Source organism: Sciurus vulgaris, assembly GCF_902686455.1.
Source record: "Sciurus vulgaris genome assembly, chromosome: 8".
NCBI lineage: Eukaryota > Metazoa > Chordata > Mammalia > Rodentia > Sciuridae > Sciurus > Sciurus vulgaris.
In genome coordinates this window covers 117,804,190-117,829,978 of record NC_136468.1, presented here as the reverse complement: position 1 = coordinate 117,829,978, position 25,789 = coordinate 117,804,190, and the positions used below count along the sequence as shown (strand labels likewise).

The following is a 25,789-nucleotide window of genomic DNA, read 5'->3' as shown; positions in this document are numbered from 1 at the left end:
TTGTGATTACAGGTGGGCACCACGGTGCCCTACTATCCTAGTGTTTCTGATGCCACGCTCGAAATAACAGTGACCACCTTCAGTGACTACTTCTGAAAATAAACCAAATTGAAATATTCAAACAGAGAATTTTGGTGAAATATTGCTATAATAAATGGGTCATTGCCTTGGGTTGATGTCTTAATGATTGTGTGCAATATCCACTGTAGTCAAGGACCCTGGGTTCGATCCCCAGCACCACAAAAAAAAAAAAAAAAAAAAAAAAAAAGTCTAATGAAAAGAGGAACAAAATGTGGTATATTCATATGATGGAATGTTATTCAGCCATAAAAAGAAATGCAATACAATAACAATATTTAAACATGGATGAACCTTGAAAACATTATTCCAAGTGAAAGAAGTGAGTCAAAAAGGTCCATGTATTTTATGATTCCATTTATACAAAACATCTAGAAAGACAAACCTATGTAGTCAGAAAACAACTGGTGGTTGCCTAGGACTGAGGGATTGAGGGAAATGGGGAGTAACTGCTAATGGGCAAGGTTTTTTGTTGTTGTTGTTGTTGTTTTTGTCTTTTAATGGTACTGGGAACTGAACCCAGGGCCTTCAGTATGCCAGGAAAGTGCTGGGATTAAGGCATGTGCCCCCACACCACAAGCAGCAAGTAAGGCTTTCTTTTTTGGGTAATGACAATACTCTAAAGTTGATCATGGTGATGGCTGTACAACTCTGTGAATGTACTAAAAACTATTGAATTGTACACTTTAAAATGGGTAAACTGTACAGTATATGAATTTTATCACAATAGAACTTTTTTAAAAAGAATAAGCCAGAACTGTGCATAGTAGCACAAACCTCTAATTTCAGTTCATCAGAAAGCTGAGGCAAGAGGATGGCAAATTCAAGGCCAGCTTGAAAAATTTTAGTGAGACCCTGCTCACATTTAAAAAAAAAAAAAATGTGACGTACAGCACCATTGAGTCTGATCTCCAATACTGAAAATAAATAAATAAACAAACAGGGAAATATGCTTTAAAAAGACAAATTAAGAAAAAATTTACAGGGATTTAAGCAACAGAGAATAGCAAAAAGAAATTACAGAAAAGATGTGAAAAGAACAGTCTGGATTAGAACTGGGTGTAGCCGGCGGAGTCACTGGATAGGATTAAAGCCAAGAAGGAAGGTATCCAGGAAAAAGATGGAACCAAAGGTTTTGAGAATAGCCAAAACAAAAAAAAAAAAAAAAGGGGGGGGATAGAAAAAAGAAAACAAATTAGTGACAGGGAAAATAATTAGTGATCTGTACATGGGATACCAGAAAATAAAATGATGGGATGAATAAGAATGGATGGAAGAAATAGAGTACCCTACTTGGTTCAGCTGTGAATATTTGTTACATAATGTAAATGTTAGTACTTTGACAACAATTACTGCATAAATGCGTTGGAAAGATGAGAGAAAGATAACTATGGGCTAAGTACTTATTTGCCATGAACAACAGTCAACATAAAGGGTAAAACTAACCAATGGAGAAAGAGCACTACACTATATTTACTTCTAATAAACAGAAGAATGGAGCATGGGGCTCTTTTTAGTATGAACTTTAATATTAATTTTAAAAACCACATGTTAATTTGGAAAAAAATGTAAAAACATTGTTTCTACACTATTTTGTTTCTGACAATGATTGGGGGAAGGAATGATTCTACTAAGAAAAACGAGGAAATATATATATATATATATATGCAGTCCAGAATAAATTTCAAATCCTTCCAAGAGCCTTCCCTGACACCAACTCCCATACTTTCAAGGCACTAAGGAAAATAATTTGCAATGTAAAAGCAGACTAAAATCAAGATAACATTTATGGAGTGGATACTCTGTGCCAGGGATAGTACTAAGCACTTGTCATGAACTACATACTTTAATACCACTACCTCAACAGGTGATTGCCATCTTCATTTTAGAGATGGAGCGCCTAATATCACTAGCTAAGGAGTAATGAAGCTAGCTGGTACTGGTACTGCAGTGCCTAACACCGTCATTTAACAAATAACAAATACTACACATCGACACAGACATTTTCAAAACATCTGAACGGCCTCCGAATAAAATAAAAACCAAGCACCCATCTCTCACGTTGAAGATAGATTTATGGTTTGAATGACACGTGAGCACCGTGGGGGCTCAGATGGGGGTCCCCGAAGTCTGTGTACACCAGCCCCTCCTCCCATTAAGCAGAGGGATCCATAAGCCGCTCCCCTTCTCCCCATCGCAATTCGGATCCCTGCACGCTAATAAAATTCGCGTAGGCTCGGCACCAGAGCGGTGGAATGGTACTGGAGGCAGGAGGCCGCAGGGTCTGCAACAACAAAGTGACATCAAGTGGCTGCCAGAAACCACGCAAGCGCAGCGCAGAGGAAGGCGGGCTCCCAGTATCACTGGTTCTGCTCTTCTCGCAGACCAAAGCCCGCTGCACAGGCCGCATCACCGGCACCTGCGACAGGGTCTAACAGGGCCCATCTCAAAGGCAGCTGCTCTCTCTGCGGAGCTCTCAGCCAGAGGCCAAGCTATTCAAAAGGTTGGGGGCATTAAGGCCGGACATCGTACCTGAAGAAGCCGAGATCTCTGGCCTGGCACCTAGAAATCGCGGCAACAGCTGGCGGATTCCTGGGGTTCCCTCAGGCCCGCACAGCCCTCGCAGCTCTTTGGGCTTCGCGCGCTTCTGAACGCCACCCTAGCTCCGGCCACGCCCGTGTTTCCACAGCAACCGCGCGCACGCGCCGGAAACCGTGACCGGACGCTAGAGTTCGTGCTGCCTAAATCGGACAGTGACACACCTCCCCGGGAGCCGAGGAGCTCGGATCGTGTTATCGATGCTGTCCCACAGGCCGCTGTGTTCTTTGGCAACTTGCTTCTAAGCCCAGATTGTTACATACCCCTCTTAGAGGCGTGGAATCTGTTTGGAAGCCGATCCCCGAGTTACGACTACTGGGACCAAACACTAGGGATAAATAAGGTTCGAGTCGGTAGGCTATTGCGTTGGAAAGTTCTCTTTCCTTCCCCCACTTTCAGGCTCTCGGTTCTCCTAAATTCTCAGGGCGTGCAAGCCGGAACCCGTAGAGTAGGACGGTTGTAGCAACCTGGCCTTAGCGGGCGGGGGGGCCCTACAATCCCAGGAATGGAATGATCTCAGGCTTAAAATAAATTATCTCAAGCTGATCTATTTTATAACCCTTTCTTTAAAAATGTAAAGTCCGTCAGGGTGGCACATTCCTGTAATCACAGTGACTGGGAAGCTTGAGGCAGGATTGCAAGTTGGAGGTCAGCTTCAGCAATTTAGTGAGGCCCCAAGCAACTTAGCAAGGCCGTTTCAAGCAAAAAAAAAAAAAAAAAAAAAAAAAAAAAAACACTTTTAAAGGGCTGGGGATGTGGTTTAGTACTGGTTTAATCCCCAGTACTAAAATAATAAAGTCAAAGATGGGCGGGGGCGCATGCCTGTAATTCTAGCAGCTCAGGAGGTCGACAGGAGGATCCGGAGTTCAAAGTCAGCTTCAGCAAAAGTGAGGCGCCAAGCGTCTCTAAATAAAATACAAAATAGGGCTGGGGATGTGGCTCAGTGGTCGAGTGCCCCTGAGTTCAGTCCCCTCCCCCCAAAAAAGATGTTGGGCTGGGAAGGTAATTTATTGGTAGAGTGCTTGGGCAAGTCCCTGTTAGAGCCCTAACACCTCACATACACGCAAGGTACAAAAAGGTGTCAAGTTCTGCATGGTCCAGTGGAAATCCCTTACTAATTTCTTTCTCATCCTTAACCCAAGGATACGATTCTACAGCTGTGAAACTTTTCAAATCCTTTTTGAAACTATGGATAAACATAAAGAAAAATTGAGTAGGAATAAGCACATTTTCGTATAATTTCAAACTTTTGGAATGAGGCTCCTAAGGTTGATGATCTAGAAAACTCTTCACAGATGCTCATAATTTCTAGGTTTCTAATATTTTCCTTTTCTTCTCTACTGTTCTACAGCTGCCAATGTCCTCAACTCACAATCTTTGAGGCCCCTTATGCCAAAATTTGAACCAACAATTTGACCCAAAACTCTTATATTTCATAAAGATCTAGAATAAATCATTTCTCCCTTACTCCTTCAAAGAGATTTCCCATACTAATATTTGAAAATGTATATGAGTAGCCTGGCACAGTAGTACACACCTGTAATCTCAGGAGGCTGAGACAAGAGGATCACAAGTTCAAGGCCAGCCTCAGTAACTTTCCGAAGCACTCAGAAACTTAGTGAAACCCTCTCTCAAAATAAAAAATAAAAAGGGCTTTGGATGTGGCTCAGCAGTACATATCCTGGATTAAATTCCCAGTTTAAAAAATATATATAATTCTTGCAAAAGATGGCACTTAATAATTACAAGTTATCATTCTTGCCAATAAGCAAAAGCTACAATGAAACAAGGATTAGCAAGCATCTAGCTTTTGCATGGCACAAGTGAAAAGTTTATGGGTACACTTCCTTGGTAAATTATTACCCTTATTCCTGGGTAGTAATGGTCTTTTTTTTTTTTTTTTTTTTTTATGGTGCTGGGGATTGAACTGTCTTCTTTTATGAGGGCAAAGATGAGACTTTGAAAGATAAGAAATGATAAGGCCAAAGTTCTAACAGACATTCAAGAAGGACTTATTGGAAGAGTAGGTCCTAACTAGGACAGACCAGGGGCCTCAGGAAATCAGTTTCAGACCACAATTGTATAGCTACAATGCCTTGAGCACCAACTGCATATATGGCTTACAGTTTTAAGACCCTCACAAGTTCTTTTGACATTCTTCCCATGTAAAGAAGTGGAAGTCTCTTTCCCTTGAATCCAGGCCAGCCTTAGTGACTCCTAAGGAACAGAATGGGCATATGGCAGAACTAACATTGTGTGACTTCAAGGCTAACTTAGAAAGAGGCAATGCAGGGCTGAGGGTGGAGTTCAATAATAAAGCTCTTGCTTAGCATGCATGAGGCCCTCAATTGGATCCCAAGAACCAGAAGGGGGAATTTTTTTTAAAAAGCAATGTAGCACCTGTCTGCCCTCTCTGGACACTCCTTGGAATCCAAAGCTCCCACTAAATCAAGAAGCCACGTGTAAGTGTTCCAGATAAAGCTACAGAGGTCCCAGCTGACAGCCACCTTAACTACCAAACATATAAGTGATCCTATCCCACAGCCTTTAAGCTGCCCCAGCTGATGTCAAATGCATATAAGCTGGTACCAACCCAATTTACAAACTTGGAAGCAAAATAAATACTGGTTTAAGTCTCAGAGATTTGGGGTGGTTTATTACACAGCAAGAAATAACCAGATCAGTTTGGGTCTTTTTGTGGTGCTGGGGATCAAACCCAGGGCCTTGCTATACCATTGAAGTATATCCCCAGTCCTCAGTTTTAAATGTTCCCTCTAATTCCTTCTACAAGCCTGAAAAATAGATTCTGCTGTCCTCTTCTGACAAACAAGGAGACTGATGTCTAGGGTGGTGAAATGTCAAGTGGCAGAACCAGGACTTGATAGCCTCAAGAATAGCCCTTCTTGAGCTGGGGCTGTAACTCAGTGTAAGAGGCTCTGGTTGGATTCCCGGCACCAAAGGGGGGAAAACAATCCTTTTCCTAGTAATTAGTCCTCTTTCTCCTAGCTTTAAGAACCCAAATTCTATTACTCAGTCTTAAGAATGAAATCATGGCATTTGCAGGTAAATGAATGGAGCTAGAGAATCTCATGCTAAGCGAAATAAGCCAAACCAAAACACCAAAGACCAAATGTTTTCTCTGATAAGTCTATGCTGATCCATAATTGGGGGGTGGAGGTAGGGAGAATGAAGAAACTTTGGATTGAGCAGTGGGGAGGGAAGGGGGTGAGGAAGTGGGAAGGACAGTGGAATAAGGTGGACATTATTACCCTATGTACATGTATGACTACCAGTGTGACTCTGCACCATGTACAGCCAGAGGAATGAGAAGTTGTGCTCCATTTGTGTACAATGTGTCAAAATGCATTCCACTGTCATGTATAACTAATGAGAACAAATTTTTTAAACATAATAATTTCAGAACAAATTTGTAAGACAAGTGCAGAATGAGATATTAACAATTGTTCATTACAGTATTTCTCAGGTATATATTGCTATTAAAGGCTTTACCCAGAGTCAAACAGATTAGGTATTTTGTACCCCCCAGCCAAAAAAAACCCCAAATTCAAATTCCAAAGGAAGGTTGTTTTTTGATATGGTGGGGGTTTTTTGTTGTTTTTTGTTTTTGTTTTTTGGATGATGCTGCTGGGTATGGAACCTAGAGCCTCATACATGCCAGCAAGTGCTCCTCTACTAAGCTACATACCCACCCAGCCACCTTGGTTTTATTTTGCAGAACTAGGAATTAGACTCAGGTGCTCTACCACTGAGCTACATTCCCAGCCCTTTTTTATTTTGCAACAGGGAACTTGCTAAATTGCTGAGGCTGGCCTCTACCCCAAGATCCTCCTGCCCCAGCTTCTCCAGTCGATGCGATTACAGTCCACTGCACCAGACTGGTTTTTATGTATTTACTGGTACTGGGGATTGAACCTAGGAGCACTTTACCGCTGAGCTACATTCCCAGTTCTTTTTTGAGACAGGGACAGGGTCTCGAAAACTTTGACATCCTCCTGCCCCAGTCTCTCAACTGTTATTTCAGGAGTTTGCACAGCACTTAGCAGAATTTTTATTTTATTTTTTTAATATCAGAGATTGAACCCCATGTGCTTAACCACTGAGCTACATCCCCAGTCCTTTTTACTTATTTTTGATTTTTTGATATTTATTTTTTTCTTTTGCAGTGCTGGAATTGAATCCAGGGACTTGCGCTTGTGAGGCAAGCACTCTACCAACTGAACTATCCCCCCCCCTTTTTTTTTTCTGAGACAGGGTCTCACCAAGTTGCTGAGGCTGGCTTTGAACTTGTGATCCTCCTGCCTCAGCCTCCTCCCAAACCGCTGGGATTACAGGCTTTGAGCCACCACACCAGGTTAGAAGTTTGCTTTTTTTTTAAAAAAAAAAAAAAAAAAAAAAAAAGACCTGAGGGACTGGGGATGTAGCTCAGTGATCAAGCATTTGCCTATCATGTGCAAGGTCTCCCAGGTTCAATCCCCAGTACCACAAAAAAAAAAAAAAAAAAAAAAAAAAAAAAGACCTGAGGGACTGGGGATGTAGCTCAGTGATCAAGCATTTGCCTATCATGTGCAAGGTCTCCCAGGTTCAATCCCCAGTACCACAAAAAAAAAAAAAAAAAAAAAAAGTCTACACAGACTTCACCGCAGTTTTTTGTTGTTTTCTTCCCCCAAAATAATGGAGGTTGTGGAAGGCTTTTCGCTCACCTTGGCATACTTGACAACTGCCCTGTGAGTGGTTGGTTATCTTCCCAGGTTTTAAGAAAACCAAAAGTAAGGATGAACAAAGGATAAATTGTCTTAACTCTCCACAGCCTGTAGAGGGATTCAAAAATCAAGCCAGAATTAAAAACGTTGCTTTCCTGCCTCTTGCCTGCATAGAAAATTAAAAAAAAAAAAAAAGTTTTATTCAGTATTACCGACGTTATCGTTTTCTGTTGTCAAAGCGCATAGGGAATTTAGTGACCACTCTGCTGAAGTCCCTCACTTCCTGAGCGAAATAATGTTCAAAGAAAGTAGACCTCTTGAAAGAAAGAAGGCTTAAATTGATAAGAAAATTACATTGCCTCCATGCTTGTGTATCAATTCACACCAATTCTGGGCAGTTCAACCGGACAGAAACAGTGGCTTGCAATATTCCTTCAGGCCAGGCTCACATGTAACCACCTCCTCTCAGCGCGGCAGTCTTCCCACTACGCACATACTTGCATTTCTGTGCCCCCCTTGTCAATTCCAGTTTTCGCACTACGAGCAAACTACTTGACATTCGCCATCTCATTTCCTCCAACTACACTGACATTTCTCCTTCCCTGGCAGGCTAAGGAAAGAACCAGATTATGGGCGAGATGGTATATTTCAACCAATTTGGGAGTGGCCTGTACCTGCGTCAAAGGTAACTGTAACAAGTTTACTTATAAATGCAGCAACCCATACCCTTGCCTAGTTCTTAAATTGATAAGAGATCATTTTAGAAAGAAGAGCGAAACTCCTGAGAGCTTTACTCAAGATCACACCACTAGTTTTAAAAAAAAAAAGCTCAGTTACCCTATTCAGGTTCCCACTACTGAAATCCCAGGGGTAAACCAGGCTGCGGACTTAAGCCCACTTGGTCGCCACCTTCTCTGCAAAGCAGCGTGGCCCTGAGTCTCCGGCCGCCCGCTCCGCCTGCGCATCACGCGTGGGAACGCAACTCCCTCTTAGGGACTGCCCACCGCGACCGCCTGCGCGCAAGGGGGCGAGCTTCCACTGCCCCGACGCTGTTTTCGTCCTACCGCCGCCGCCGTCTCCTTCCGGCAGCTGCGTCCCTGCAGCCGGGCTCGCGCAGGGACCAGCTCCTGGGAAGGGTGCTGTGGTGTTTCTTTTTTCGGCCGGCACCTCTGCAGCCACCTCACATCCGGTCGCGCGGCGGTGAAGGCGGTGCTGGGGCTCGGGTGCGTGGAGGGAGTGATTAAGGGGGAGGGGGCGAAGAGGAGGGGCGGAGGGCCGGGCCGCAGTTACGGCGGCTGAAGAGAGACAGCCCGAGCGGGATTGGGGGGGGGCCGAGAGCGAAGGCCGTGGGGAGCCGTGCTGGGACCGGCGCGGGCAGAGGGGAGGAGAGGGAAGCGGCGGCGGAGACGAAAGGCCGCCTGAGCGGCGAAGGCACCGAGTAAGAGTCTGGTGGCGGGGTCCCAGGCGTCGTACGCCAGTGCCTGCGGGGGAGAAGGGGCGCGGGCGCGCTACTCCTGGGGTCGCGTGCGGGAGCGCGGGCACCGGTGCGCGCGCGGGGGGGGCGGGCAGGGATTCGAGGCCCGCGGGGTGGCCGGCGGGCAGCGGGCGGGCTGGCGGGGCCCGAGCCGCCGGGCTGGGTCGGACGGCGGCGGGCTTGCGCCAGCTACAGCTCAAAGCGCCCGGGCCAGGGGATTTGGCCTCCCGGGCCCCTCCGGCCCGCCTTTCCTCAGTAAGTACCGTCCCCGCCCTTACTCCGAAGAAGGCCGCTCGGCCAGGGCCTGCGCGAGGGACTGGGGGTTGACCTGGGGAAGCTGAGTTTCTGAGCTGAGGCTAGTGCTCGCCCTTTCCCGGCACGGGCAGCACTGACATGGCCACAGGTGCAGCCGGCTAGGCGAGGAGCACTTGGGCAGGTCCTCACCCCTTGATCCTCGAATAACAAGGGGCAGCTGGTGCCGTCCATTGGCAAGTGACAGGCACTTTACAACACCCTGACTTCCCAGTCTCACCCAGTCTACCATCCCCGACCCCAGGAAACTTCCCCTTCACTCAGTGATGGGTTCCCATGGGTGGCCGTGATTCTTGGTTTCTCTTTGTATTAAAGCTGCTTAAAGGTTGTATCCCGAGTTGGGTACCCTTCCACTTCTGCTTTCCTTATCCTTTTAGTACTTAGAATATTTTACTAGGAGAGATAACTAAGTTCCAGTGGTTTTGTTTCTAATGTGGTTCTACTTTCGTCACAACTTTTTGATGGGGTTTTTTTTAAACTATTTTAAGAGATCTTTTTAAAAGTTGTAGTTTCTTAAGAAGCAGCCAAAATTTCTGAAAATTTGTTTTCTGTGACAAATTTGTGCTGATTTATCTTCCAGGTGTAAAAAATTGTAGACAGAGGAGCCATGGATAGGAGAAGTGTGGGTGAAACAGAAAATGGAGATACTTTCCTTGACCTGAAGAAGCTGCCGGCCTCCAAATCCCCTCATCGCTATACAAAAGTAGGCTTTGTTACTAATGAAATAGTGTTTCTTTATAGGTAGGGAGGTCAGTAACATTGTGTAGGTATTTTGTTGACTACCTAAAGTCCATAGTCTTGTTCTGACTCACTTCATGAACTAAATAATAACTAAATTTAGGAAAGCATTGCTTTGAACATTTTTCTGGAAATGTGAATACCAGAGTTTAAACTGGAGTTTGTGTCTAAGTAGCTTTTAAGTGAAGGGAATATTGTCTCAAATCCTGTATGAATTTGTGGATTTGTTCTGTAACAACTGTAAAATTGGCGTTAAGGATTTATTTGTTGAGGGTGAGGATCCCAGCTTTTGAATGCTTCACAAAATCAGTATCCTCTGTATTGATGTTTCCTTGAGAGGCAAACAACCCATAAGAGTGGTCTGGCCAGGGTAACTGAATTTTTTTGTTTGTTTGTTTTACCTCCTGTTACAAATTAGATATGTAGTCACAAAAGTAAGACTTCAGTTATATTTCCCTTACCTTAGAATTTGTAGTGGTTTTGAACTGCCCATCTGGATATCTTCTTGAGGGAGGGCTCCTTAGGAATCACTCTATGGTCATGTATTTATTAAAGATTCTGCAAAGATCATTATCTTGCTAGCTACGGTATGTTTTTCAAGAAATGATAAGATTCATTGAGCTGTAATACATTTCTGGGTTTCTGAAATATTCTGGGCTGGAGTGCGTAAAATGTGCTTAAAGAACAAACAATTGAGACTACTAATGAGAGAGGTTATATTCTAGGTGGGCCTATGTCTATATCTGCTTAGTGTAGATTCAGTCATGGTCTCTAATATGCTTTATTATCCCTGACTTCCCAGGATACTGATTAAAGTCAGTCCGTATTTGTGTATCACTGCTACTGTTACCTACCTGATAAAGTGTCAGATAGTATGAGGTATTCATTTTCAACATTTAGAACCGAATCCTTCTGCCATGGCACATGTCTGTAATCCCAGCAGCTTTGGGAGGCTGAGGCAGGAGGATTATACATTCAAAGCCAGCCTCAGCAATGTAGTAAGATCCCCAGCAATTCAGTGAGACCCTGTCTCTAAATAAAAAAAAAATATTTTAAAAAGGGCTGTGAATGTGGTTCGGTGGTTAAGCGCCCCTGGGTTAAATCCCCAGTACAAAAAACTAAACCCTTCTGGGGCTTGAGTAGAGTGAGTATAAAACTTCATGAGACCCCCATCTCAAAAATTACAAAATAAAAAGGACTGAAGAGATAGCTCAATGGTAAAGTGCCCCTGGGTTCAATCCTCAGTACAAAAAAAAAAAAAAAATTCAGAATCTCATTATAGTCCATTTTTTTTTACAGTCCAACCTAAGAATTCTTAAGTATGCCTTAAAGAACTGGTTTAATACTGAAGCTCGGTATAACTGGGTTTTTTTACAGTCCAACCTCAGAATTCTTCATACTAAGTGTGTCTTAAAGAACTGGTTAATTATTGCAGAGTTTAGATATAAGCCTTTTCAATCAAATTTATTTGAAATAGGTTTACTTTCTACTCCTTTCAAGAGATTTTTGTTCATGATAATTTAGGATAATATTTAGGCAATGTTAGGGTTATGCTCTTGTATCTTGAGTTTCTCATCACACTAGTAATTTTATATGGGACTTAAGGAAAACTAAGGCTGTCTCCCTTTGAAGAGAGCCTAAAGTGATTGTGTGTTCTGAGCACCGTAATGAATTGTTCTGTTAATTCTATAACTGGAATAATAGTTGAGCCATTCTACTCTTCCATCTATATACTGAGATCAAATTATTAGAATACATAAAGCATTTAGAGAAGTTCCTGCCACTTCATGTTCATAGGATAGAAGATCTAGAAGCATAGGATAGAAGATCTAGAAGCAGTAAAGGGAAACTCATCAATGATTTTTATAGGTGATATTCTATGGAAACTTTGGTAAATATGGGGTGTTTACTTACAAGAGCAGAAAAATACATAGGCTGGATGAGAGGCTTTTTAACCTTTCACCCTTCTTAATGTAATGTTCAGTTTCTTTCTGGGATATTTTCTGTTGTGAATTCAAACTCCCTACCTCCATGAAGGTGGAAGAGTGCAGATGATTGGTCAGGTGCTTTCTAGGTTAAACATAACAGTTTCTCTTTGTGCTAGGATATCCTTTAGTTCACCTTGCTTCTCATATGTTATGTGCTCAGGGATCGTATTATAAGTTTATAGACCTTGATAAAGTGAATTCTATGTGGGCCAGAAGATTTGGCTTTTTTTTTATTTTATTTTTTTTCCCCGGTGCTGGGGATTGCAAGGCAAGCACTCTACCAACTGAGCTATCTCCCCAGCCCCAAGATTTGGCTTTTTAAGCAGCTCCAAGGTGGGAACTCACAGTAAACAAGACTTTAGTCTTCCTTGGAAAACTTGGTTAATTGCCGGGGGTTTTTTGTTGTTTGTTTTTTGTACTGGTGATTGAACCCAGGAGCACTTTACCACTGAGCCACATCCCTAGCCCTTATATTTTATTTTGAAATAGGGTCTCTCTAATTCACTGAGACTGGCCTGGAACTTGGCAATTCTCCTTCCTCAGTCTCCCTAGTTGCTAGAATTACAGGCATATGCCATCACACCTAACTGTGGTTAATTGCTGTCTTAGCACAGTCTGTTTTGGCATGCCAGAATGTGAACTGATGGGAAGCTTTTCAGTTCTGCATTCATATATAGCCTTAACAAATGTAGTTCTCAAATTTGAGAGTGCTTGAGTAGTGCTCCACAACTTGAATTTGTTGTCTAAAATGCTGACAGGTGAATTCTGAAATGAGCTTATCAAATGAAGTGAAACTGATTCAGACTGTTTACAAGCTTGTGATTCCTAATCTTTCAGAACTTTTTGAATTAAAGTTTTTGCATGTAGCACTAGGGATTGAACCCACCACCTCCAGCATGCTGGCAAGCATTGTACCACTGAGCTGTCTCCTCGGCCCTGTTGAATTAAAAGTTTTAATGAGTATTGTACTTGGAGAGTCCCAGCAAAGAAGCTTTTGAATCACTTTCACACTTTGATAAGAGAGTGGCATGTGTATTTCCTCCTTTATGCTTAAGTCATTTTTAGGACGATCTTACTGGTCTCTTTTAAGGTAATCCTTTTATTTGTTAGCAGTAAAGTTTAAGAAGCTTGGCTGGGATTGTGGCTCAGTGATAGAGCACTTATTTGCCTGGCATGTGTGAGGCCCTGGGTTGGATTCGCAGCACCACAAATAAATAAATAAAATAAAGGTTCATCAACAACTTAAAGAATCTTGCCAGGCATAGTGGCACATGTGTATAATCCCAGTGACCCAGGAGGCTGAGGCAGGAGAATTGCAAGTTTGAGGTCAGCCTCAGCAACTTAGTAAGACCCCCACCCCAGTCTCAAAAATTACAACCTAGTTTGTGGCTGGCAGGCCAGTTGGTCATTGCAGTGGATACAGCCACATCTGTATCTGTGCTTTAAAACGATTAAGAAAACAGATGAGCAACTGAAGTGGACTGATTTAAGCAATCCTCATAGCCTCCATGGAGAGAATCAGTACAAGATTTAAAGTTAATCATCTGAGAGAGAGAGTAAAACTTAATCCCAGGTAGAAATCAGGAATTAGATGGTCAGTTTTTCACTATACAAAGATTTTGTTTGGTAACTTCATGCATATCTTCTATAAACTGAGTTGAGTAGTAACCTCTAAGAGGTGACATTTCAGTGATATACTTAGCTAAAAACTTGTTAAGCTAGTAATAGAAATAAGAATGCCTGTTTGTTTAGAGGAAGTCAGAATTATGGCATGGAAGATCATTATATAATCTTAATGTGTCAGCTGTCCAGAAAACCTAGCAAGTCTGGCATGGTGGAGCATGCCTATAATCCCAGCAACTCAAGAGACTGAGGTTGGGGAGTATCAAAAGTTTGAGGTTCAACCTCAGCAACTTAGCAAGGCCCTGTGCAACTAAGTGAGATGCTATCTAAAAATAAAAAGGTCTGAGAATGTAGTTCAGTGGTAAAACACCCCTGGATTTAATCCCCAGTACCAAAACTTTTTGACTGACTGACAAGATCATAGATCCTTTTTTTTTTTTTTTTTTTTTTTTTTCTTCTTTAATGGTACTGGGGATTGAACCAAGAGGTGCTCTACCACTGAGCTACATACCAGCCTTTTACCTAGGCTGTCCTCAAACTTGTGATCCTCCTGCCTCAGCCTCCTGTGTCACTGGCTTTACATATGTGTATCATTGCACCCAGCTAAGACCATATGTATAACTTTATTCTGACTAGTCTTTCCTACCTGCCTAATTCTAACTTTTCTTGAAAAGTTGGGAATCAGGGACCTCCCCCCATAAATGTCCTTTCCTACTGCTTATCATGGTGGAACTTGGCTGGTAAGAAGCCAGTTCATTGTACAATTACATCCTTTAACATAAAAATTTATGGCTGGGACCTTTAAGAGAAGGCTGAGTTAGAAGTAACCTGTCTGAGAAGGTGACTGTTTGAGTTAGGGTTCCCAGTAATTCAACTGGGACAGTGGCAAGGCCAGCCACTTAGTGGCTGAGCTGTAGGGAAGGGTATACCTTCCCTTGTCCCTTTGAGATCATGAGAGAGAGGATAAGGGGCAGTTGAGTCCCACTCTTGGATTAGGATCTCCACTGTACCACTAACTTACCTATGTGGTCTTCAGCCATATATTTAACATCTCTGAATTTCATCCTTTTGCTCTGTAAAATGGAGATAGAATAACACCTATCTTGTAGGACTCTATGGAGAATACTTGAGAAAATACATGCCAAGTGCTTAGAAAAGTGCCTGACACATAGCAAATACTAACTGCTTATGATTTATTGAAAGTGGGGGTAGATACTAAAAGGTGAACCTCCTTTAGATACCAAAGATCAAGATGCTTATTTTCTATTCCATTTTAATATGGAACCAGAAAGTCCTAAAAGATTTTCATGTTTAGGTTTCCCCCTAGTATTTTCTGCCTGTTTACTTACTGTTTACTTTGCGTGTATCAGTTGTATAAGCACTTTTAAAAGCCAAGGTTAATTTTTATTGCGTTGGCCAGATGAGTGAAAAAATACGTGAACAACAACAACAACAAAAAAAGTCTTATTTTTTCCATTCCCATTTTCTTACTTTCATATAAATTCTTTCCACTGGAAGACAGTTTGTATCAGATCAGCCACTGATAGTTGTTTGGGTAAATCCAGGTCTAAGACCTGTTTATCAACACTGTGATCTGATTTGAATCCTGACCTCCTACAAGAACTAAATTGTGCCCTTTCAGCAACTGGCTTCATGAATAGGAAATGGTGGAATGAATTCCACATAGCTCATGTGTGGTTGGTTCATCTTTGCCTGACCATGGATACTATTGTGATCTATTTTTAAAGCTTTCTAATCTGCTCCCCCTCCCAGTACTTGGAATTGAACCCAAGGCCTCACAGTTGGTAGGCAAGTGCTGTACCAGAGTTACACCCCCAGCCCTTTTTATTTTTTGAGATAGGATCTCACTAAGTCACTGAGGCTGGCTTCAAACTTGTGATCCTTCTGCCTCAGCCTTCCAGTCACTAGGATTGTTTGGTCAGTTCAACATGGGCCAGGCCCAATACTAGTGGGCATGTGGAGGGTGAGAACAAAGAGAGGTGGTCAAAGGTGTACCTCAACCGAATTATTGCTGTCAGGACAGTCACCCCTTTTAGGTCACCCTTTCTAGGTCACTTCTAGAGTACTTTGACTACTAACAATGAAATAAAGATTTTTTTTAAACCCACCTTAATTATAAAATATTGAACTTTTTAATCCTCTTGTGAATTAAAATAAGTTCACAAGGTAGAATTTACCTTTTGTCCTCTTCTATAAATGTGACTCAGGTAAAATTCTTCTATAATGTCAGAAAGCATAGCTGCTTCTGCATGGGATTCCTGCAGAAAGAAATTGCAGAGGATCTTAACTATTGTTTTGGGACTTATATTCAGAATCATTTGCTTTCTGCTTTAATGCTGACCACCAGAAGTGGGCGTCCACGTTAGTAATTCCCGAATAGATTGTTGGGGAAGCTTCACAATTACGTTTTAATAAAGACTGCTGTAACTAAGAAAATTTGTTCATACTTCCTTGGGTGTGTGGCACTTGGGCAAGTAGCAGATTGTTCTTGCCTGGTCAGGTTTTGGTAACTTGTGCAAAAACAGGTCTCAACTGAGTATTGACTCTTTTTTTGCCAGATGACTTTTAGTGAAATTGCCCATCATCAGTAAGTTTATATGGATTCTTACCCTACAAAAGGGTAAACTCAACATTCTCTCCTGAAATAGTCATAAAGAGGATCATCATCCTCCCAGTGAAGAGTGGGCATTTTCCAAGTATTTTGCCGTTTGTTTGCCAAAGTTAAAGGTTTTCTTTGAAAACATCCCCTTTAAAAGGGCCTTCTTTTCCAGAAATAATTGATTTGAGGACTCTTAATGAGATGGCAGTTGAAGTACACTTCTCTTGAGAGACTAGAAGAGCCATAGGGGGCAAGGATAAGATCATCTGCTGATGCTGGGCACTGAGCCTGGAACAACAGGAAGTGTTCTGTAGGACAGTGAAGAAAAGAGCAAATTGCATTAACTTAGTTCATGGTCTCTTTCCTCACTACTTCAGGGACGGATTCTCTCTTAGGAATTTAGAGGGATGCCATCTTATGCAGTTTTAGGACCTTTTGAAATATAAACATTTAGCTTTCTAAACCCAGCAAGGAGGCTTCCTCTCTCGGACCTTGGGCCACAATTTGAGAAATATGCTCAATACAAAGTTGGGTGTGTTTGTTTGTTTTTGTTCTTGTTCTTTTTCTTTGTGGTGCCGGAATTGAATCTGGGGCTTCAGGCATATCAGGTGAGTACCATTGAGCTACACTATTGGCCTCAAATCAAAATCTTTTTTATTTATTTTGAAACAGGGTCTCTCTAAGTTACCTAGGACCTGGCTCAGTTGCTGATCTGGGCTTGAACTCCTGATTTGCTGGGATTACAGGCAGCATCACTGCATCTGTCATTAAAATATTTTATTCCTACCAGTAGGACCAAAATTTGGCCCTCCTAAATGTTTTGTGGATGTGTTAAAATGTTAATCTTTTCCAGTGAACTTAAATTATAAGTTTCAACAAATAATTATAATAGTATAAAGAACACTTAGATCCTTGTTATCTGTTTAAGTTAAAAGGTTTTTTTTTCCCCAAACAAACCCCATTGTTTAGAAACTTTTGTATATTGAGAATATTTCTTAATTGGTTCTTTTTAGTTGTGCATGAGAATATGTACATTTAAGAGTGAAATGTATTGCCCTTGGGTGGTAATATGCTAAGGTTCTTTGATGTTTGAATTTGAGATGGGTAAGGCAATTTGTAGTACTCTTTTGAGTTACTTCTGGTAGCAGAAAATTGCTTGAAGTGTTTTTTTCCTGTAGTATTATGTGCATTTCCTACGCTGCAGGGTCCTTCCTGTTTCTACTGGAATCTTTTCCCCCTTCAGTGGGAAAGTGGTGTTGCTAAGGATCAAACTCAGGGCCTCATGCATGTTAGGCAAGTGCTGTTGTCACTGTTAAGTAGACAATTTTTAAACCTTCTGTACTATTTAGGTTTTCTGTACTATGACATCTGCTATTGGTTTAACTACTGTTGGTCTATTTGCCCTGACTCCCTGTCCCACTGTTGTGTTATCTCCAAAGCTCTGTTTTGTTTTATGGTACTGGGGATTGAATTCAGGACCTTGAGCATGTGAGGCAAGAGCTCTGTCACTAAATTGTATCCCTATCCCACCTTCGAAATTCTGGCACCATTATTTGCCCTGCACATTTGTCTGAACTCCTGTCTTTATTGTTTGTAGGTGGTATGTCAATGCTTTGACAGTTTGTTGTTGTTGTTATTTTATTTTTTTGTACTGGAGGATTGAACTCAGGGGCACTTAGCCATTGAACTATATCCCCAGCCCTTTTTATTTTTTTTATTTTGAGACAGGGTCTCACTAAGTTGGTTAGGTCCTCACTAAAATTGCCAAGTCTGGCTTTGAACTTGAGATCCTCCTGCCTCAGCCTCCCAAGCTGCTAGGATTACAGGTGTGTGCCACCGTGCCTGGCCTTTGACAATATTTTGAGAATTTATACTGCCTCTAGACATTGTCTTATATTTGCAATTGTTTATCTTAGGCATCTAAACTTTTCTAGGTACTTCTACCTAATTAATAAGATAAATTATAAGTAAATCCTAAATAAATGCAAGTGCTTAATTGACATCCCAGTTTTTAAAACTAAAATGTGCTCTGGTTGTAAAATAATTTGCTGACCTGAAAACATTTAGAGGCTTCAGATATCCGAAGACACTGAGTGAACTCATGCCATGCCATGTGCAGTGATTTCTATAGGCTGAGAGAGCAAATCTATCTCTCCAATACCCCAAGATGTGGGAAGCAGTGTTCTAAGAAGCAGTATGCACTCTCCTCTCCTGTGCCCTGGAATGGGAGTGTTGTAGAGATCATGGCACAGTGCTACATGTTATTTTGCAAGGCAGTTGCAGCATTTTATTGCTAATGAAAGTTTTGTGAATTGCTGTTTTACTTTATTATGAAATGTTTACATATATACCAAGAGAGGCAATCGATTTTGTATATATGCATATATGTGAGCATGTGTGTGTACTGGTGTGTATGTATATTTGCGTGTATATAGAAATGCATTTATTTCCTGGTTTGGTGAAAGAACCTATAACCAAATAAGCATATACCCAATTCCCAGACTTGGTTTCTTATGGAGCTAGAATTTTTCAGAGAAATGACTAACTGGGACGGGATAAATCAGAAAGTAAGGCAGTGGGGTTTTTTTTGTTGTTGTTTATTTTGTTTTTGTTTTGTTTTTACAGAAAATGGGGGCATATTGAAAGAACATATGAGCCAGCTTGTAGAAGCTTCAGCTGACAAAATCTGGGATAATTTGGGCACTAAAGTAATTAAGAACATTAACAAGTTATAGATCATTAGAAAACTAAGAATCTTGAGTCCATACCCCTATAAAAAATAAGTGGAGGAGAAGGGGAAGATGTGTGTTCACAGTATAATGCCAAGTGCTGGCAGGTAAATATGGAGAGAACACAGGAGTTGAAAAGTGAAGAGTGGTTTCAGACAAGAATCGTCAATAGATACTTAAATTTAGAGGGAATTTTGATGGAAACCAGAATATTTGGATGATTTTAAGGTATCTGCCCACAGATTGCATACTAATCGCAGGTGGGAAAGTAGTATAACTAAACAGAGAAATTAGGAAAGCATTGGCCAAGTGGTCAGAATTAACATCACTAAGTAGGAGCAGCTGGATAACATGGCATCCAGCAGTGATACTCTGGAGGATACAAGTTAGTGTTTCTCGTAAGTTAGTGTTTGGCTTCAGGAATGTTTTAACCTTAGTCATAAGGAAACATCAGACAAAGCCAAAATGAATTCTCTTAAAAAGCAAGAGATAGGTATGTAGTAGAGCACTTGCCTAGCAAGTTCTAGGTCCAAGGTTCAATCCCCAGTACTGCAAAAAAAGGGAGAGAGACTACATTACTTAGAAATGTCAATGTCATAGAACGTAAAAGTTGTAGAGATGTTACAGAATGGAGACCCAAGTGAGATAATAACCAGATTCTAGACTGTCTCTTGTATTTGACAGGAGAGAAAATCAAAATACATAACAAAATTTGAATTGGGAGGGTAGATTAAAGTATTATTGATAACTGTAGTTATATAAATCTGACAGACCTTTTCAACCAGGGTCTGCAGAAGTCCCCACGTCTGAAATCATCCAATGTATGTGATGTGTTAGCTTCTCTCCTCTGCTAAAGACATAAAGTCCTTGAGAGAAAGGAAAAAGGGTCACCGAAATAATTTCTGATCCAGGCACGGTGGTACATGACTAATCCTAGCTACTAAGGCAGCTGAGGCAGGAGGACTGCAAATTTGAGGCCAGCCTTTGGCATCTTAGCAAAACCCTGTCTCAGAATTTAAAAAAGAGGGGCTGGGGAGATAGCTCAGTCGGTAGAGTGCTTGCCTTGTAAGCACAAGGCCCTGGGTTCAATCCCCAGCACCCAAAAAAAAAAAAAAAAAAAATCAAAAAAAGAAAAAATCTGTAGGACCAAATTCTCTCTGGGAAATGATAAGGAGTTGTAAAAGAATATTCTCATCATTTTTTTCTTGCTTTGTTATAATTATCAACATTAATTGTGCAATTTGTTGGTTTTCACTGTGACATTTCCATACATGCATAAATTGGGTTTTGATCATGTTAACCCTCCCTTCTAAACCATTACCTCTCTTCCACTGCTTGCCTTTTTTGTACAAATCTCCAGTTCTTCCTGAAATAAATCAAAAGTACAAATAAGAATTGTGTGAAATGTTTAAGGTGGACACTCAGAATTATTCAAAGCAGAAGTTGAAAGTTTATGACTTGAAAAATAACGATTCAAAATCCCATTTGAATTCTCTTTTAGGAGGAGCTCTTGGATATAAAAGAACGACCCCATTCCAAACAGAGACCTTCATGCCTCTCTGAAAAATATGACAGGTATCGCTATCATTCTAAGTCATTAAGTTCTACTTGTTAATTTTTGTTTTTATCACACTTGGTAAATTAAGAGTATATTGTCTAAAAGGTTATTAGGTAGAATTATGAATGAAGAAGGACTTGATGAGGTTATATCATGAACTTCAGTGAACTGAATGAGACTAAAACTAGAAAATGGTTTGATCAGTCACGTAGAAAGCAGAAAAAATAGCACTGGAGTTGTAGCTTACTGGTTAGAATGTTTGCCTAGCATGCACCCAGTACCATCACAACAACAAAAAGATGAAAAGGAAAGAAAGACAGGCTTGACCATAGGAGTCCTAACCAGGATCTTTTCTCCAGACCTTATGGTTCTTGCTGTGCATTAGGGTACTTCTTCAAGGGCCTGCCCCAGGTCAGGAGTGTTCTAAGCATTTTATCTGTGTCCGCCCCAAAACCAGTAAACCATTTAGCCATTCACATTAACTATTGCTTCTTAGCCTCCTTTAGGTAACATAGGCAGCTTTGGTTTGAAGACACTATAGCTAAAAATGATCTCCTACAGTAACCCTATATCATACTTCTTATGATCACCTTAGTCATTTCTTAAATAGCAGGGTAGAAGAACTGGGCTTATAGCTCAGTGGTGGAGGATTTACCTTGCACATGTGAGGCACTGGGTTCGATCCTCAGCACCACAAAAATATAAACAAAGGTATTATATCCATCTATAATCTACAACTGAAAATACTTAAAAAAAAAAAAGATAGATGATTCATGTTTGTCCACTTTTTTAAATATATTTTTTATTTTTGTAGTTGTAGAAGGACAGAATGCCCTCATTTGTTTATTTTTAATGTGGTGCTAAGGATGGAACTAAGTGCCTTACACATGCCAGGCAAGCACACCGCCACTGAGCTACAGCCCTGACCCTGTGCACATTTTTCAAATATCATATTAGGTTTTGTTGCTTAATTGAATGGGTCACTTTAAATTTTGTATGTGTACTCACAAGGCTGTTAAACCTAGATGCTCCACCACATTCCTCTGAAGAAGGTAATATTGGAATAATGGCTATTCTGTTTATCTAGCATTTTTAGCATTCGTCTTCCGATATGCTGGTAGTGTTTTTTTGATTGCTTGGTTTGTGTGTCTGTGTGTGTGTGTTTTGTTTTTGTATTTTTGTATTTTTGTTTTGTTTTGTTTTGTTTTGTTTTAATTGTAAAATCTTTTATGCCTCAGGTTGTAATTAATTTTTGCAACTATTTCTTCTTCACATAAAGTTATAAGCAGACGTACTAGCTTTTATTCTGAAGTAGGGACATTGTGCCTAGTGATAATACCAAAAATAAGAGAGGTAGAGGAAAAGAGCTTCATTTTGTTGTTTCTCTTCTCTTGGAGAATGAAGATTTGTTGGGCTCCTAAACTCTCTAAGTAATCCTCACAAACAGCAGAAGATAGGTAATACCTCCTTTTTTGTGAGAGGTTTTAAACTGAGAGGTTGACTCACTTTTTCAGGTGAACCACTGGTAGAGCATTTGCCTAGCATGTGCAACACGTGTATTTACTCCCCAGTACTGCAAAAAAAAAAAAAAAAAAAAAAAAAGAAAAAGAAAGAAAGAAAAAGTTGGTGCCTGTTATGTAGTAAATACTGTGCCAGGTGCTGCCAGATACTTCTGCTTCGTGGAATGCAGACCATAAAAGAGAAATGTGGAGTATAATGTCAGTATATGGTGCAGCCCAGTCTGAGTTACAGTTTGGGGTTGTCCTTTCTGCAGAAGACAGCCCAATAACATGTCCAGTGATGTCCTTGTGGTGGTGGCAAAACTAGAATTTATTCCCACTATTGTTGGGCTGCAGAACTTTTCCTCTGCACAGTATACAACCTATCATCTTGTTAAAAAGGGAATCAACATGAAACTACACATCCTAGGCACATCCTCTTTGTTGAAAAAGTGAGAATGCATAAAAGTTCTGGAAAAAAATAAATACCAAACATTCTAGGAAGTTGAAAGGGTTAACTTCTGTTAAAAGGGTTAGGGTTTAATTGTATTTGTTTTTGATTTTTCTTTTTATCAACCATTAGTACACTATGAATAATCAAAATATTTATAAAACATCTTTGTGTGGGACAGATATAGTTACTGTAATCTATATATACCCCGAGGTTTCTTGCCCTGTTTCATCTGTATAAAGACCACTTGTTATTTATTAGTACTGGGGATTGTGTTCCCAGGGGCAAGCTACCACTGAGCTACATCCCTTTTCCTATCTAGCTATTTATTTATTTATTTATTGTACCAGGTATTGAATTCAGGGGGCACTTAACTACTGAGCCACATCCCTAGCCATTTTTTGTATTTTATCAGAGACAAGTTCCTCCCACTGAACTGTTAAGGCCTTGCCTAAGTTGCTGAGCTTGGCTTTGAACTCAAATTCTCCCTGCTCAGCCTTCCAAGCTGTTGGGATTGCAATTGTGAACCCACCGTGCCGGCTTCTTTCTTTGTTAAATTTTTTAAAAATATTTTTTAAATGTGATAGACCTTTGTTTATTCATTTATTTATATGTGGTGCTGAGAATTAACCCAGTACCTCACACATACTAGGCAAGCACTGTAACACTAAGCAACAACCCCAGTCCTCTTTGTTTTTTATTGCAACAAGATCTAAGTGCTGAGGGCTTTTTTTTTTTTTTTTTAAATATATATAGGGCTGGGGAGATAGCTCAGTTGGTAGAGTGCTTGCATATATATATATACACACACACACACCATATATATATACACACACACTTGTGTTTTTTTGTTTTTTTGTTTGTTTGTTTTTTGTCAGATGGATCTTTCTTCATTCATTTATTTAGTTATTTATATGTAGTGTTGAGGATCAAACCAGGGCCTCACCACATGCCAGGCAAGCGCTCTACCCACTGAGCCACAACCCAACCCATTGCTAAAGGTTTTCCTTAATTTTTTTCCCCCTTTGGTATCAAGGATCAAAACCAGGGACGTTTTACCACTGAGCCACATCCCTAGCCCTGTTTTATTTTTATTTTGAGACAGGGTCTCACTAAGTCACTTTGGGCCTGGCTAACTTACTGAGGCTGGATTTGAAGTTCGAACCCTCCTGCCTCAGTCTTCTGAGCTGCTGGGATTACAGGCATGCACCATCCTACCCAGCACACCTTTGGTTTTCAAGTGCATATTGGTGATATGTGATCACTATTACTAAATTGTCTTAATGGAGGTAACCAGGCAATTTTATATTGGAAAGGTGTTTCCTTAAGTATTACCTGAAGAGGCTAGAAAATTAGACTACCCACATGATAGTTCATGGGCTGCAAATGCTAACTCTTGGTACCTTTTACCTGTAGTGATGGTGTCTGGGACCTGAGAAGTGGCATGCCTCTCTTTACCCAGCTTCAGGGCGTAGCTCACCAGTGGAAAATCTGAAGAAAGAGGTGGATACTGACCGACCATACCCTGGTGGCGTAGGATCGTAGGTGAGTACACAGTCTCTGTGTAAACAGAAGCAGCTGTTTTGGTAGAAGCATGCTCTGGTACTGGTATCATTATAGCTGTTAGAGTTTTATGTATTGGTGGCAGGGGGCTGTCTTCAGGAATCTGATATACCACTTGAATTTTTTCCTAATTAACAAGGTACTATCATAGTCTTCCTACATTGCAGTGGCAAGGTTAGACTATGTTAGGCTATGTATTTGGTGTGCATAACTGAGTTAGATGTGGTTGATAACAAAGCTGTTCTGTAAATCTGCTCATGCTTCATCTCTCATACAATATTAGTGCTTAGATATAATTGGTTCTGGCAATTAATTTATAATGAACTGATCAAAATACAGTGTTTGGAAATGATGTGAGACTGGAATAAAGTTTGGTCTCTTTTTTTAATTAAAATATTTTTTAATTTTTACAGACACATTTTGATTCACTGTACACAGATGGGGTACAACTTTTCATTTCTATGGTTGTACACAATGTAGATTCACACCATTCATGTAATCATACATATATATAGGGTAATACTGTCTTGTTTCATGCTACTGTTTTTCTATCCCCACCCCCTCCAACCCGTTATTCCTCTACACCATCCAAAGTTCCTTCGTTCTTCTCTTTCCCCAATCATCCCCACCTCATTATATATTGTCATGCACTTGTCAGAGAAAACATTCGGCCTTTGGTTTTTGAGGCTTGGCCTATTTCACTTAGCATGATATTTTCCAGCTTCATCCATTTACCAGCAAATGCCATAATTTTATTCTTTCTTATGGTTGAGTAATAGTCCATTGTGTATATATACCACAGTTTCTTTATCCATTCAATTGAAGGGCATCTAGGTTGGTTCCACAATCTAGCTATTGTGAATTGAGCTGCTATGAGCACTGATGTGACTGCATCACTGTAGTATGCTGATTTTAAGTCCTTTGGGTATAAACCAAGAAGTAGGATAGTTGGGTCAAATGGTGGGTCCATTCCAGGTTTTCTGAGGAATCTCCATATTGCTTTCCAAAGTGGCTGCACCAATTTGCAACTCTACCAGCAATGTATGAGTGTGCCTTTTTCCCCACATCCACGCCAACGCTTATTATTGCTTTTGTTCTTGATAATAGCCATTCTAATTGGAGTTAGATGAAATCTTAGGGTGGTTTTAATTTGCTTTTCTGTAATTACTAGGTATGATGAGCACTTTTTCCTGTGTTTGTTGATCACCTGTGTATCTTCTGTGAAGTGTCTGCCCATTTCCTTAGCCCATTTATTGATTGGGTTCTTTGTATTTTTGGTGTAAAGTTTTTTAAGTTCTTTATAAATTTTGGAGATGAGTGCTCTGTCTGAAGTGTGTGTAGAAAAGATATTCTACCACTCTTGTCGGCTCTCTCTCAACATTATTGATTCTTGCTTTTATTCCTTGTGCTATGGGGATCTTGTTAAGGAAGTATGGTCCTAAACCAATGTGATGGAGATTCGGGCCTACTTCTTCTTCTCTGCTGTAGATTTGTGCATGTTGATTTTATTTCCTGCTATTTTGCTGAATTCGTTTATGAGGTCTAGAAGTTTTCTGCAGGAGTTTTTTGGATCCCCTAAATAGGAATCATGTCATCAACAAATAGTGACAACGAGTTCCTCTTTTTCCTATTCATATCCCTTTAATTTCTTTCGTCTGTCTAATTGCTATGGCTAGTATTTCCAGGACGATGTTGATAGAAGTGGTGAAAGAGAGAAATCCCTGTTTTGTTCCAGTTTTTAAAGAGAATGCTTACGGTTTTTTCTCCGTTAAGAATGATGTTGGCTGGTGGCTTAGATAAATAGCCTTTACAATGTTCAGGTATGTTCCTACTATTC

General features: G+C 40.7%; 2 protein-coding genes across 2 annotated transcripts in view; one reads left to right on the top strand and one right to left on the bottom strand.

Moving 5' to 3' along the window:
• Positions 1-8,359, bottom strand: part of SFI1 (SFI1 centrin binding protein) — a 105,610-nt gene extending 97,251 nt beyond the window's left edge. The window contains 2 exon segments of the mRNA XM_079149698.1: positions 856-995; positions 8,235-8,359. The gene's annotated coding sequence lies outside the window, so the exon portion shown is untranslated.
• Positions 8,360-8,509: 150 nt separating this feature from the next.
• EIF4ENIF1 (eukaryotic translation initiation factor 4E nuclear import factor 1) overlaps positions 8,510-25,789 on the top strand; it is a 53,013-nt gene continuing 35,733 nt past the window's right edge. Inside the window, 6 exon segments of the mRNA XM_079149764.1 lie at positions 8,510-8,620; positions 9,764-9,886; positions 20,383-20,456; positions 23,806-23,815; positions 23,821-23,910; positions 23,913-23,934. Coding sequence (XP_079005890.1) covers positions 9,791-9,886; positions 20,383-20,456; positions 23,806-23,815; positions 23,821-23,910; positions 23,913-23,934 — 292 coding nt within the window. The 5' untranslated portion in view covers positions 8,510-8,620; positions 9,764-9,790.